We start from the raw sequence: 13,027 nt of genomic DNA on the forward strand, positions 1-13,027 counted from the left end.
TAAGCAAACTAAGATAGAGACTAGAGTGAGGCATATAGCTTTAAATAATAATGAATATTAAGGAAAATGAAAATTTAATGAAGCGTTCATGAAAAGCACGTGAGGAGTGATAGCCGTTGGCAAACTCGCCTTGTCTGAGGATGCGTCCAACACTTCCATTCTTTTTAGGCTGTCGCTTGCTCAAACGTTCTCAGAATCCCAATGCCTCCAAAACTTTCGTAGCCACACCATTATTCTCTTATTTATTTATTTATTTTTTATAATTTTATAGGTCTAATGATTTTTGACCGTTACTGACTATTTTATCCACATAAATCCCATAAAGTTGAAAAAAATTATTAATAATATTAGATTATTGAAATCCTTAATGAAGAATAATTGATAGAAAAATATTAAAATAACAAATAGGTCCTTTTCTTCATGTAAATGTCAGAAGGGCCCCCTCAACACTATTGAGTTCTATTGTCGGTCACTTTTGATGCTACGAAAAGACCATTATGCCCATTATCTACTTTATTTCCTCACTTTCAAACATATCATTTGCATGCAAAAACTATAGAAGTTAATATTAAAATAGTAATATGATTCTTTATGAAAATTCATGAATTACTCCTTCAATTAAAAAAACATATATAATTTTTATTTCTTCAAATTGTTGGAACCCGAATTTTACCCCTTTTCAAGTGAGCTCGAAGTAACCTAAAAGGGTAATATAGCCATTTCACATGTTTGGCAACCTAACCCAATATTTCTCCAACAAGCCAAGGGGTGCCAACGATATTATCAAAATCCTGGAGGACCCCTTTTTGATAGTTCGCCACTCTTTCTTTTATTCTCTTTCACTTTGCTTACTCTATAAATCACTCCAAACCCCACTGCGGTTTCCTCACGCAGTTCATCATCTTCATCACTAAGCTCTGAACTCTCAGTGTTTTCAGATCTGTAGAGTGAGAATTTGAGGAAGAAAAATGGAGGGGAAGGAAGAGGATGTGAGGTTGGGGGCCAACAAGTATACAGAGAGGCAACCGATAGGGACATCAGCACAGACAGACAAGGACTATAGGGAGCCTCCACCAGCTCCACTGTTTGAGCCTGGTGAGCTTCATTCATGGTCGTTTTGGAGAGCTGGGATTGCCGAGTTCATGGCGACCTTCCTCTTCCTCTACATCACTGTCTTGACTGTTATGGGTGTTGTCAGGTCCCCCAGCAAGTGTGCCACTGTTGGTATTCAGGGTATTGCTTGGGCTTTTGGGGGTATGATCTTTGCCCTTGTCTACTGCACTGCTGGTATCTCAGGTCTGTTCTCTGTCTCTCTACATATGTTCTTTTGTTTGATCTGTTGAGTTGTGCTTTTCCTTTGTTTTGTTCTTGTTTTTTCCATGGTGGTTTGATATGCTCAGAAGCTTTGATCCGTGATTTCTTTTGTCGTTTTCATCAGCTCTTGTGGGTAGATATGTTCAGATTTTAAATGGGTATCTGGCATTCCTTCTTCTTTTTTTTTCCATGATATTATGGAAGACTTTGACGGGGTTTTCTGAAATTTTGAAAGTCCTTGTTTGGTTGATGAGGAAGAGGAGGAAAATAAAAGAATGAGAATATTTGAGTGAGATTCCTCCCTATGTTTTCATAATATGGCTCTCTGCACCGCATTTTTTCCCTGTCTACTTTCTCAGCTCTTTCCTCATAAGCCTCCACACAATTTTCTAGAGAAAGTTTTCTGCAACATCTTGATTTGAATCTGTGTTGATATTATCAATAATTTGTTGATGGTTTTGGGCAGGAGGACACATAAACCCAGCGGTGACATTTGGCTTGCTCTTGGCCAGAAAGCTGTCTCTAACCCGAGCCGTGTTCTACATGATCATGCAATGCCTGGGCGCCATCTGTGGCGCAGGTGTGGTGAAGGGGTTCCAGGGACATCAGTATGAGGTGTTGGGTGGTGGAGCCAATGTTGTGGCTGCTGGCTATACCAAGGGCGATGGGCTTGGTGCTGAGATTGTTGGCACTTTTGTTCTTGTCTACACTGTTTTCTCTGCAACTGATGCCAAGAGAAATGCCAGAGACTCACATGTCCCTGTAAGTATTTTCCCTCATTGTATCATCTCTCTGTATGTATGCATATGTGTGGTTTGTTTTATAGATCTAACTTTGTCAACAGGTAAAGCGATTGAGTTCTGATTGTTCTTGTTTGTGATGATTAAGAGCTGGTTTGGGGTAATTCTGATTAAATCGCTTTAATCTGTCTGATAACAGCACTTCCATTACAAATGCTTTTAATGGTAATTTATTAATGTTTGGATATAAACTAAGAAAAAAAGTGATTTGATAGTGTTTTTTTACAATATATCATACAATTGAATGTAGTTTTTGGGAGAATTACTTGCTAGTGTCTTGGGTTCTTAAAGGTGATTTTCATAAATTTCCCTAACCTTTGAGGATGAGTTTGGCAGTGTTTTTATCTTTAGCCAAAGTGTTTGTGGGAGAATCTCCTATCAAGTACTTCTTTAGAAGCACTACAATTGATTTTTTAACTTGTTAAAAGTGCTTTTTAAATTTTTCCAAATAGCAGGTTTTTTTTTCCAGAGAATTTTATATTGGAAGTGTCTTGTAAAAGGCACTGCCAAAACAGACTCTTAATTTTGTAAAAAAGTGCATCCAACTATTATTAAGCTCTTTTAACTTTTTTCCAAATGGGCTCTAAGATGATTACATGAAAATGACACTGCGATTAATTCCCTTTTGGAAATTTCGTTGTATTGTTGCTTGCTCTAATGGCATGGATGTGCATATTTGTATTGATTCTAAAGTGCATTCAAATCACCTTTTCCACCACCACTTTTACCAGATTGTTGATGTGGGTAGAAGATGAAGTAAATATACTTGCCACGTAGTCACATCATCAAGCGATAAAAAAAGGTCATAGAAAAGGTGGTATGAGTAGCATTTTTTTATGAAAATGTTTGTCTACTACCAAAATATATGGATTTTATTTCAGTAAGAAAGTGAAATCATATGGGCTTCAATTGCAAACTCCAAATGTTAAAACATTTCTAGTTATCTTCAAAAATGCCACTGTCACATTAGTTCAAAAAGAACTTGTTGAAAATTCTCAAAAAATTATTTTGGAGAATATCATTGCTTTTCATGACAACAAGCTTTTGGCTGGTGATAATCCATATACCTTCTTTTGAAATTATTGAAACCATGATATCATTTGTGTTTGGAATGAAAGAGAAAAATTGATGGTCATGTGATTTGGTATGGGAGAAGGAATTCAACTCATGCATATACTTTCATTACGGCAGTTCCATTTAGAAACTACGGCTATGAATTTTGCAAGAACAATATCTTTAGTTTTGTTGGTCAGTCATCTTCTGTGAGGAATTTTGGATCTTGGGAAAGTTGAATGGAAGTATTATTGGTTGTGGTTTATCTCTTCTAAGGTTCAATCATTGACTGAGTTTTATTAATCATGAAGTTTTGGATTTTCATTTTTTTATTGGTGCACTTAACATTTATTGTTGCTTTGTTTTGAAATTTGATGAGCTCTGTTCTAGATTTAGCATGGTTCAAAGTATGCTTGGCAATCTAGTACTCCATTTTTTTTAGACCATGTTAAACTTTTAATAACCTTTCTGAGTGGTGTGTAAATTTGTTAAAAGTTCTTTTGATTTGTACAAGGCCACAATGTAGTTCTAATACGAGTTTCATCATGCCTAAAGAGGATCAAACACCTATTGGTAGGATCAAGCTATGTGTCTCAACAAGTGCACCATTTTCAAACTTTGTTGGATATACTTAAATTCCACTAGTGATCTGACAATAAGAAAATAAGAAAAGTTTGTAAAAAGTACACTTATTGCAACACTTGTTTTGATCCAACAATAAATTATCTTGGTGGCATGGGTGGGTTTATCTCTTTTTTGTTCATATTTGCAAAAGTTGTGTTGTTGGAAATGTGTTCTGCTTTAAATGAGTATCGTAAAATGATGGTTATGGTTAGTTCAGTGCATGCACCAAATTCCATGTCCAAAATATAGTTCGAAGGTTCAAAACATTCATAAATCTATCATGTGCTTAGATCAAAGTTTGTTGTTTTCAAGAGCCCTCGGACAAAAGGATTTTTTTGTTGCCTTTTTGCACAATTATGCCCAATATTTATGTTCTTTGGAAACTACCAAAATGTAGAATTCAATCGAGATTTATTATCATTGGATCATGGGTACAATTGGTGCCAAATATTTTCCTTGTCACTAGTTGTAATTTCTAAAATGGATTAGGTGTGGATATCATCTTGATTGAGAACTTCATCACTTTATCTTCGGGGTTTATTGGAGTAAAAGTTTATAGAAAAATGATTTTGGACTATCTGATTTGTTTAAGAGAAATTCCCTTGTCTACTGATAAATTAGTTGGTGACATCTTAGATTAACCTTGAGACCTTTTAGATAAAGATTTCTTTTATACTTCACAACAAATCAGAAAGTTTAAAATCATCTTTTGGTCAACTTTTACTTTTAGGCGAGAAATTTTCTGAGTATGCTTGTGTGTTTTGCCTTTTCAATCCTGACATTTAAAGTGAGGACTTGCCACATGATTTTGGTACCAACATTGTGCTTAGTTAAAATGTTTTTTCATGATGATCGATCGTATGGTTAGGGCAATAATGCATTATTCAATGTGAGCTCACGACAAGATGAACAATTTATATGAAGTTTTCAGTTGTTTTGAGCCCAAAATCTTTACATGGCAGTCTTGAGGCGCTACAGTGAGGTTGTTCTATGAAAAGTTTGGTGGTGGAACCATGGGTTTGTTTGGTTTACATGTTCTTGAAATCGGTTTTGATGGAAAATAGTTTTCTAATTTATTTACTACACATGTTGGACAGGAAACAGTTTTTTCATGATTTGTTCTGAAAACATTTTAGAAACTATAGCATTATATATCAGCAGGGCACACTACTTTCATGGACAACAATAGGAGAAAACTATTTTTCATATTTCAAAAACAATTCTAAAAAACTGTATGGTTTCTGGGTCTGGGAGCTGGTAGAAAGTCATGTAATGCCTTTTGAGATCAATGACTAAAAATATGTTTCCTTAACATCGATACCCGTTTTCCTCTCATTTTTCAAGCATGCCTGATGGTATTTATTATTGCAAATGGGATCTGAAAATAACACACCCTTCATTTTTCCTGCGTTGAACTGCAGATTTTGGCTCCTCTCCCAATTGGGTTTGCAGTGTTCTTGGTTCATCTGGCAACCATCCCCATCACTGGAACCGGCATCAACCCTGCTAGGAGTCTGGGGGCCGCCATCGTCTACAACAAAGAGCATGCCTGGGATGACATGGTAAGCTCCATGATCAGACCCAATCACTTCTCATCTCATCATTTATCTGTGAATCTGCCTTGTATTGATTTCATTCTTTTGTTGTTCCCTTCAGTGGATTTTCTGGGTTGGACCCTTCATTGGAGCTGCTCTTGCTGCCTTGTACCACCAGATAGTAATCAGAGCCATCCCATTCAAGTCCAGAGCCTGAGAAATTCCTCCATTTTCTGTTTCTTCTTTTATTTGCTGCTTCTATCTTCTTCTTCTTGTTCATCTTCCTCCTCCTGAATCTGGATTGAGCTCAGAATAGAGGTGGGGGTGGTTATTATGTGTATAAGTTTATCTGGGCTGCTTCTATTACAATGGGCAGCTTTTGAATGAAAAGGAAGCTTCCATCTTTAATGGCTTCTTCTCTCGCAGATTGATTTTAATGGTGATTTGGATAATTTGCAGGGCCTTAATTGACCACGATTTTTAATTTAAAAAATAATCAATATTTGATAAAAATATTTTTATTTTTCTTTTTTATAAATGATTTATTATTTTATATTTATTTATTTTTATTGCTTCAATTAGAGAATGTTCAATTATTTAAATATAAAATAGCTCTTCATACAAGTTAAAAAATAATTTGTACTAAAAATCATATTATTCTAATTTCCATACTATTTGTAAATTATTTTTTAAGTTTAGTATGAATTTTTAATACGTGTCTAACTAATTTTGTCAAACAATTTGATTTGTATAAGTTAAAATTTGACTTCTATAAGTTGTTATTTTATTTTAATAAAGCTTTTACTATGTTAATATTAATATTTTAAAAATATGGTTTTTTAATTAAACTAGGTGGTGTTGTTGGATAAATCAATTTAATAATTTAATTTAAATTATTAAATAAATTAAGTGTGTTTAATAAAATAATTTAATGAATTAATTTAAAGTAAAAAATAATTTTAAATAAATAAGTAAAATAATTTGACTTATTTGTTTCATGATCATTTTTACTATTTATGACATTTATTATTATTTAAATTTTTTTATTAAATGTAATTTAAAATATATCAGTTTTATGATTTAAAATAAAATTTAAATTTATTTTATCAAATATTTAATTAATAAGTTTAAAATCAATAATTCAAGTATAATTTAGCTTAAAATCAATTTAAATTATTAAATAATAAATATTAAGTTTTATCAAACAGGATTATTTAAAGATTTTTTTTCTTTTTCTTTTAAATAAGAAATTATTTGGACAAAATTACTCAAAATACTTTTAAAAAATTCCCTTAAAATTAAAAAATAACTTATAACTCTATTTAAAATTGTGTTTGACTCCAAATGTTTTTAATAAAAGTATTTTACCTAAAAATGTTTTTAGAAAAATCATCATGTTTTTCAAAACACATTATAAATGATTTTTTAATACTATAATTAAATTTAAAAAAAATTAAAATATTTCTTAAATTTTATCAATTTTTTTTTTCAAAAATACTTTTTAAACTAAAAAACAATTAGAAGATTCACGGACCAAAATAATAATAGTGAGCTTTGGGCTCCAACCTCGGTACCAAAGAATTCATTTTGGGTTGTGACCAAAGGAATCAAAACACAGTCGTTTTACTCCAATTGGGAAATCATATTAAAGTCTTCGACCACCAAACATTACAGCTCAGTCTTCTTCAATGAATATAGTACAATACGATAGTGTGTAATGTGTATGGCAAACCCATGGCCCACCAAATCGGAGCTACAAATGCGATGACTAATAGCAAGATGAAGATCATGGCATTTCATGATTCTTATCTCATTCACGTCCAACTTTGGTGGGGTGCCACACACTGGAATGCCCGGTGATAGCGCGCTGTTTGTACAATATTAGGTGTGGAATTTATTGGGCTGCCATTTGCGACGCATCCCTCGCATTAGTTTCTCATCGACGACCACTCTTTAATTTATTGCGCATTAAATATCCTTTTGTCTTTTTCTTTCCAAATTTCAAAAAACTAATGCTAGGACATGTTTGGATGCTGTTCTTTGGAACGATGATTGGTTTTCTAATTCTAAAAGCATGTCTAAAAAAATTAATTGAAATGGTTTTTTTTATTTTATTTTATTTTATAATTTAAAGCATTTTAACATATTTTTTAAATATTATATTGAAATAATTAAAAATTTGAAGAATAAAACTCCAGTATTATACATAAATACATAATATTAAAGTATAGAGGAAGACTTGTGTCAAGAGACTATGACTAATAAATCCTAATTTTTTTTAAAAAAAATTTCAATTATTTTTCTTGGTTATTTTTGAAATGCTATTTGAATTGATTTTTAAGACGATAAATAACTTTTTTATAACCTAAATAAGAATTTTACTGAATTTATAATTTTTAAATAGTTTATAATTTTAATATTTTATAAAATTACGCATGTATAGTTGTTTTAGTCCAACAATAAGAAGGGAAAACTTTACCATTTTTTTTTTGTTGTTTGAAATTGGCATTTGAACGTACCTTTTAGATAGATTTATTTTTTATTCTATAGAAAGTCTACTTTTATATTATTTATTTATTTTTCTTGATTTAAAAAAAAAACAATTCTAATTTTATGGCTTGTTTGGGAAATGTTTTTGAAAACAATCCCAATTGAGAAAAGTTTTTTAAATTAGTTTTTGGTGTTTTTAGAAGAAAAAATTGCATTTGAGAATTGAATTCTAAATACCAGTTTTTGTCCTAAAAACAAAAAAGATATATTTGGTTGAATAGATAAAAACAATATTTTTAGAATAAGTAAAACAAAAAACAAGTAATGTCGATTTCAACAAGACAATTATATGCTCTTTGGCTGAGTTGATAAAAACAATATTTTAAAAATAAGTAAAACAAAAAACAAGTATTATCGATTTCAACAAGACAACCCAAATTTTATATGCAAACAAGGTCTGATGAAAATTCAACAACCCTTAAATTTATGGTTAATAAAATGTTAAGGTATTAACCACTTATCTTTTTCTGCATTTTCTCATAAAAGCTAAAAAAAAAAAAACTTACTTTATTAAATGCATGAACTTTCTGATGAAAATTCGAAAAACAAACAGAGACTTCAAATGTTTTGAAAAAGAACCATTTTTGTTTTGAAAAGACAAAGGTTATTTTTACAAATATAAAGACTTCAAATGTGCTTTCTAAATCATCATTCCCTCTTGCTTTGGGTGCACTCATACTCTTCTCTTTTATTTTATAGACTCTTCCTTCTCGTTACTGCCCCAATCCAACGTCCTTTTCCTCCGCCCCACTGACTTACAAGATGTAGAGTTCTTCCCCTAGCCTATGAAAGAATTCCCGGCTTAAAGCTTCAATGATTTAGGAGCTTGAGTGAAAATCTGGGAATTTCCTTATGTTTAGAGTCAGGGCAAAGGCAAGTCTGCCCCTTCTTTTAAGCAAATATCTTTTAATTAAAATGATCTAATACTAATATTACAAGTGAGATAAAAGTGAATTAGAAGGGCAATATAGTCATTTCACATGGGAGACCGAACCAAACGTTTTCTCCGAAGGACCCCATTTGACGATTTGTTACTCTTAAAATCGTTGTTTTCTATTATTTTCTGTTACTTTGCTTCCTCTATAAATCACTCCAAACCCAACTGCAATTTGCTCAGGAAGTTCATCATCTTCATCACTGAGCTCAGAAAAATGGAGGGGAAGGAAGAGGATGTGAGGTTGGGGGCCAACAAGTTTGCAGAGAGGCAACCGATAGGGACATCAGCACAGACAGACAAGGACTATAGGGAGCCTCCACCAGCTCCACTGTTTGAGCCTGGTGAGCTTCATTCATGGTCGTTTTGGAGAGCTGGGATTGCCGAGTTCATGGCCACCTTCATCTTCCTCTACATCATCATCTCGACTATTATCGGTGTTGTCAAGTCCCCCAACAAGTGTGCTACTGTTGGTTTTCAGGGTATTGCTTGGGCTTGTGGGGGTATGATCTTCGTTCTTGTCTACTGCACTGCTGGTATCTCAGGTCTGTTCTGTCTTTCTCTCTCTCTCTATTCTTTTGTTTGATCTGCTGAGTTCTGCTTTTCCTTTGTTTTCTTTTTTATTTTCCATGGTGGTTTGATGTGCTCAGAAGGTTTGATCCGTGGTTTCTTTTGACGTTTTCATCAGCTTTTGCCGGTAGATATGTTCAGATTTTAAATGGGTATCTGGCATTCCTGGGTTTTTTTTTTCCATGATATTATGGAATGGTTTTGATGGGGTTTTCTGAAATTTTGAAAGACCTTGTTTGGTTGATGAGAAAGAGGAGGAAAATAAAAGTAGAGAACATTTGAGTGTTTTCAGGTCCTAATTAACGTACAATTTGGTCAAATTTTTATTCTCATTCTTTCCCCACGTTTCTTATCAACCAAACACTTTTTCTTTTTTCTTTTTTCATAATATGGCTCCCTGCAGCACATTTTTTTCCCTGTCTACTTTCTTAGCTCTTTCCTCATAGCCTCCACACAGTTTTCTAGAGAATTTCCTGTGTGTTGATCTTATCATTTGTTGATGGGTTTGGGCAGGAGGGCACATAAACCCAGCGGTGACATTTGGGCTGCTCTTGGCAAGAAAGCTGTCCCTAACCCGAGCCGTGTTCTACATGATCATGCAGTGCCTGGGTGCCATCTGTGGCGCAGGTATGGTGAAGTGGTTCCAGAGACATGACTTTGAGACGCTGGGTGGTGGAATCAATGCTGTGGCTTCTGGCTACTCCAAGCTTGCTGGGCTTGGTGCTGAGATAGTTGGCACTTTTGTTCTTGTCTACACTGTTCTCTCTGCAACTGATGCCAAGAGAAATGCCAGAGACTCACATGTTCCAGTAAGTATTCTATCTCTCTGTATATATACATAAATATGTGGGTTTTGTTTTACATATCTGGTTATATATTTATCTTTGTCAATTGGTAAAGTGATTGAGCTGTGATTGTTTTCTTTGTCACGCTAAGATCTAATTGGAAGTCATTATGGTTAAAGCGCTTTTATCTGTAATTAATGCTTTTGATGGCAGTGCTTCCACTCCAAACATTTTTAGTGACAATCTATTAATGTTTGGATAAAAACTAGAAAAAGTACTTTGATAGTGTTTTTCAAAAATATTTTTTTAAAAGCACGACAAACAAGCTCTTAAGTTTTGTAAGAAAGCACACATCCGATTATCATTAAGTGTTTTTACCCTTTTTCCAAATGGACTCTAATATGATTACATGAAAATGTGCATGCTATTAATTCCTTAAAAAAATTTCATTGTATCATTGCTTGCTCGAATGGCATGGAATAGCATATTTGTTTTGATTCTAAAGTGAAAAAGGAGGAAGACGCATGTTATTCATATCACCTTTTCCACCACCTCTTTTACCACCTTGTTGATGTGGGTAGAAAATGAAGGATCATGTGACAAGCAAGCGGTTGGATGGCAGTATTAATTCATTGGCCTTCTTTTGAAACTATTGGAACCATGATTTTGTTTGTGTTTGGAATGATAGAAAAATTGGTGGTCATGTGATTTGGTATGGAAGCATGAATCCTTCGTATACGCATACTTTAGTTACATCAATTCCATTTAGAAATCATGAGGGTGCTTGTTTTTTTAGCTTTTTACTGAAAGTAATTTGCTTTTAGATTTTACTTCGTTTATTTTTCCATTTTTCTATGACTTATTATAAATTTTTTGTTGAATAGAAAAAAATAACATAATGATTTTTCTTTATCTTTTAATGCTTAATAAAAATAAAATATTACAAAAACAAACCGTCTAATACTTAATACTATTAAGTATGAAAGTTTTATTTAGAATTAAATAAAAAAACAAACACCACTTCTGTACGTGAGAACAGTATCTTTGGATTTCTTGGTCATGTTCTATGAGGGATTTTGGATTTTGGAAAAATTGAATGAAAGTATTATTGGTTGGCGTTAGTCACTTCGAAATTTTAAAGCAAATTGATCATCATGGTTTCACTAATTGAAAAATTAAGGCCCTTGTCATCACTTCTATCAATGAGTGGGTTTTATAAACCATGATTTTTTCATTTTTTGTGGTAAAATTAACTTTTCTTTCTGGTGAAAACTCTTCAGTAATCAGTTGATATTGTAAGGGTACTTTTAAAATCAGTGTTAACATTCTCATTTGGAAAGTGTTTTTAAAAAACATTGCCAAAGTAAAGCATGGTCTCTAGGTCTGGGGGCGTCCCCTTTGGCTCTCATTTTTCAACCATACCTGAGAATTATTACGAATGGGATCTGAAAATGACACACCCTTTATTTTCCCTGAATTGAACTGCAGATTCTGGCTCCTCTCCCGATTGGGTTTGCAGTGTTCTTGGTTCATCTCGCAACCATCCCTATCACCGGAACCGGCATCAACCCTGCTAGGAGTCTCGGGGCTGCCATCATCTACAACAGGGGGAATGCCTGGGATGACATGGTAAGTGAAAACATTGCTCTATAAGAAGACAAAATGGCTTCTCCTCTCATCATCTATCTGTGAGTCTGACTTGTATTGATTTCATTCTTGTTGTTCCCTTCAGTGGATTTTCTGGGTTGGACCCTTCATTGGAGCTACTCTGGCTACCTTGTACCACCAGATAGTCATCAGGGCTATCCCATTCAAGACCAGAGCCTGAGAAATTCTTCCCCAGTTTCTGTTTCTTCTTTTATTTTCTGCTTCCATCTTCTTCTTCTTCTTCTTCTCTTCTGACTTGAGATCAGAATTGAGGTGGGGTGGTGTTTATCATATCATGTGTATAAGTTATCTGGGATGCTTCTATTACAAAGGCAGCTGCTGAATGAATGGAAGCTTCATAATATCGATTTCAAGGGTACGTTTGGTTGTGGAAATTTTGAAGGAAAATGTCAAAAAAGAAAAAAGAAAATTGAGAATAAAAGTAAAAAGTAAAAATAAGAAATAGATTTAAAATTAATTAATTATTTTTAAATATTATTTTATTTATTTTTGTTGTGCTCGAAAGTTTTAATATAAACAATATTTGAATACAAATATGAAACAATCCATACAATGATACATGAGCTATACAAATCTGTATTATTTCACTCATTTTAATTAGACAATTTTAAAAAATAATCATTAATATCACTAATCTAACAAAGTTTTACTATGGTATATTTAACAAATGTTTTTATTATTTTATATTTTTTTCAATCTTGACAACTACAACGGGCAATCAAATCTTTCACTATAGTACCAAATGATATTTTTTTTAATACCTGACATCGTTAATTAGATGATGTCATGTATACAATTTTGGTTTCATTATTTATATCGTGATCTTATTTTTTTGTACTTTTAGTTTCATTTATTTGTACTTTTATATAACATCCTAAATTTCATTATACGGTTAGATCTCTTATTCCATGAATATCACTTAAATACTTTAGGTTATGTTTCATTTTCGAAAAGTAATAAGAAAAGAAAAAAATATTAAAAATTTATGTTTTTAATTTGAGAAATAGAAATATTAATTCACAAAATTTTCATTTTTAATACTTGACATCGTTAATCAAATGATGTCATATATACAATTTTTGGTTTCATTATTTATACCTTGATTTTATTTTTTTTGTACCTTTATACATTGGTTTCATTTATTTGTACTGTTATGTAATGTCCTAAATTTCATTATACATATAGATCTTTTAT

General features: G+C 32.7%; 2 protein-coding genes across 2 annotated transcripts; both read left to right on the plus strand.

Moving 5' to 3' along the window:
• Nucleotides 1-878: 878 nt before the first annotated feature.
• LOC117932127 (aquaporin PIP1-1) lies at nt 879-5,751 on the plus strand. The gene is made up of 4 exons (XM_034853185.1): nt 879-1,296; nt 1,781-2,076; nt 5,213-5,353; nt 5,448-5,751. Exons 1-4 carry the CDS (start codon nt 969-971, stop codon nt 5,541-5,543), a joined length of 861 nt encoding a protein of 286 aa, XP_034709076.1. The 5' UTR covers nt 879-968; the 3' UTR covers nt 5,544-5,751.
• A 3,210-nt stretch (nt 5,752-8,961) lies between these two features.
• LOC117932805 (aquaporin PIP1-2-like) lies at nt 8,962-12,191 on the plus strand. Its single transcript, XM_034854137.1, has 4 exons — nt 8,962-9,355; nt 9,894-10,189; nt 11,654-11,794; nt 11,898-12,191. The coding sequence occupies exons 1-4, from the start codon at nt 9,028-9,030 to the stop codon at nt 11,991-11,993; spliced, it is 861 nt and encodes a 286-aa protein (XP_034710028.1). The 5' UTR covers nt 8,962-9,027; the 3' UTR covers nt 11,994-12,191.
• Nucleotides 12,192-13,027: the final 836 nt, after the last annotated feature.

Source organism: Vitis riparia, chromosome 15 (assembly GCF_004353265.1).
Source record: "Vitis riparia cultivar Riparia Gloire de Montpellier isolate 1030 chromosome 15, EGFV_Vit.rip_1.0, whole genome shotgun sequence".
Taxonomy (NCBI): Eukaryota; Viridiplantae; Streptophyta; class Magnoliopsida; order Vitales; family Vitaceae; genus Vitis; species Vitis riparia.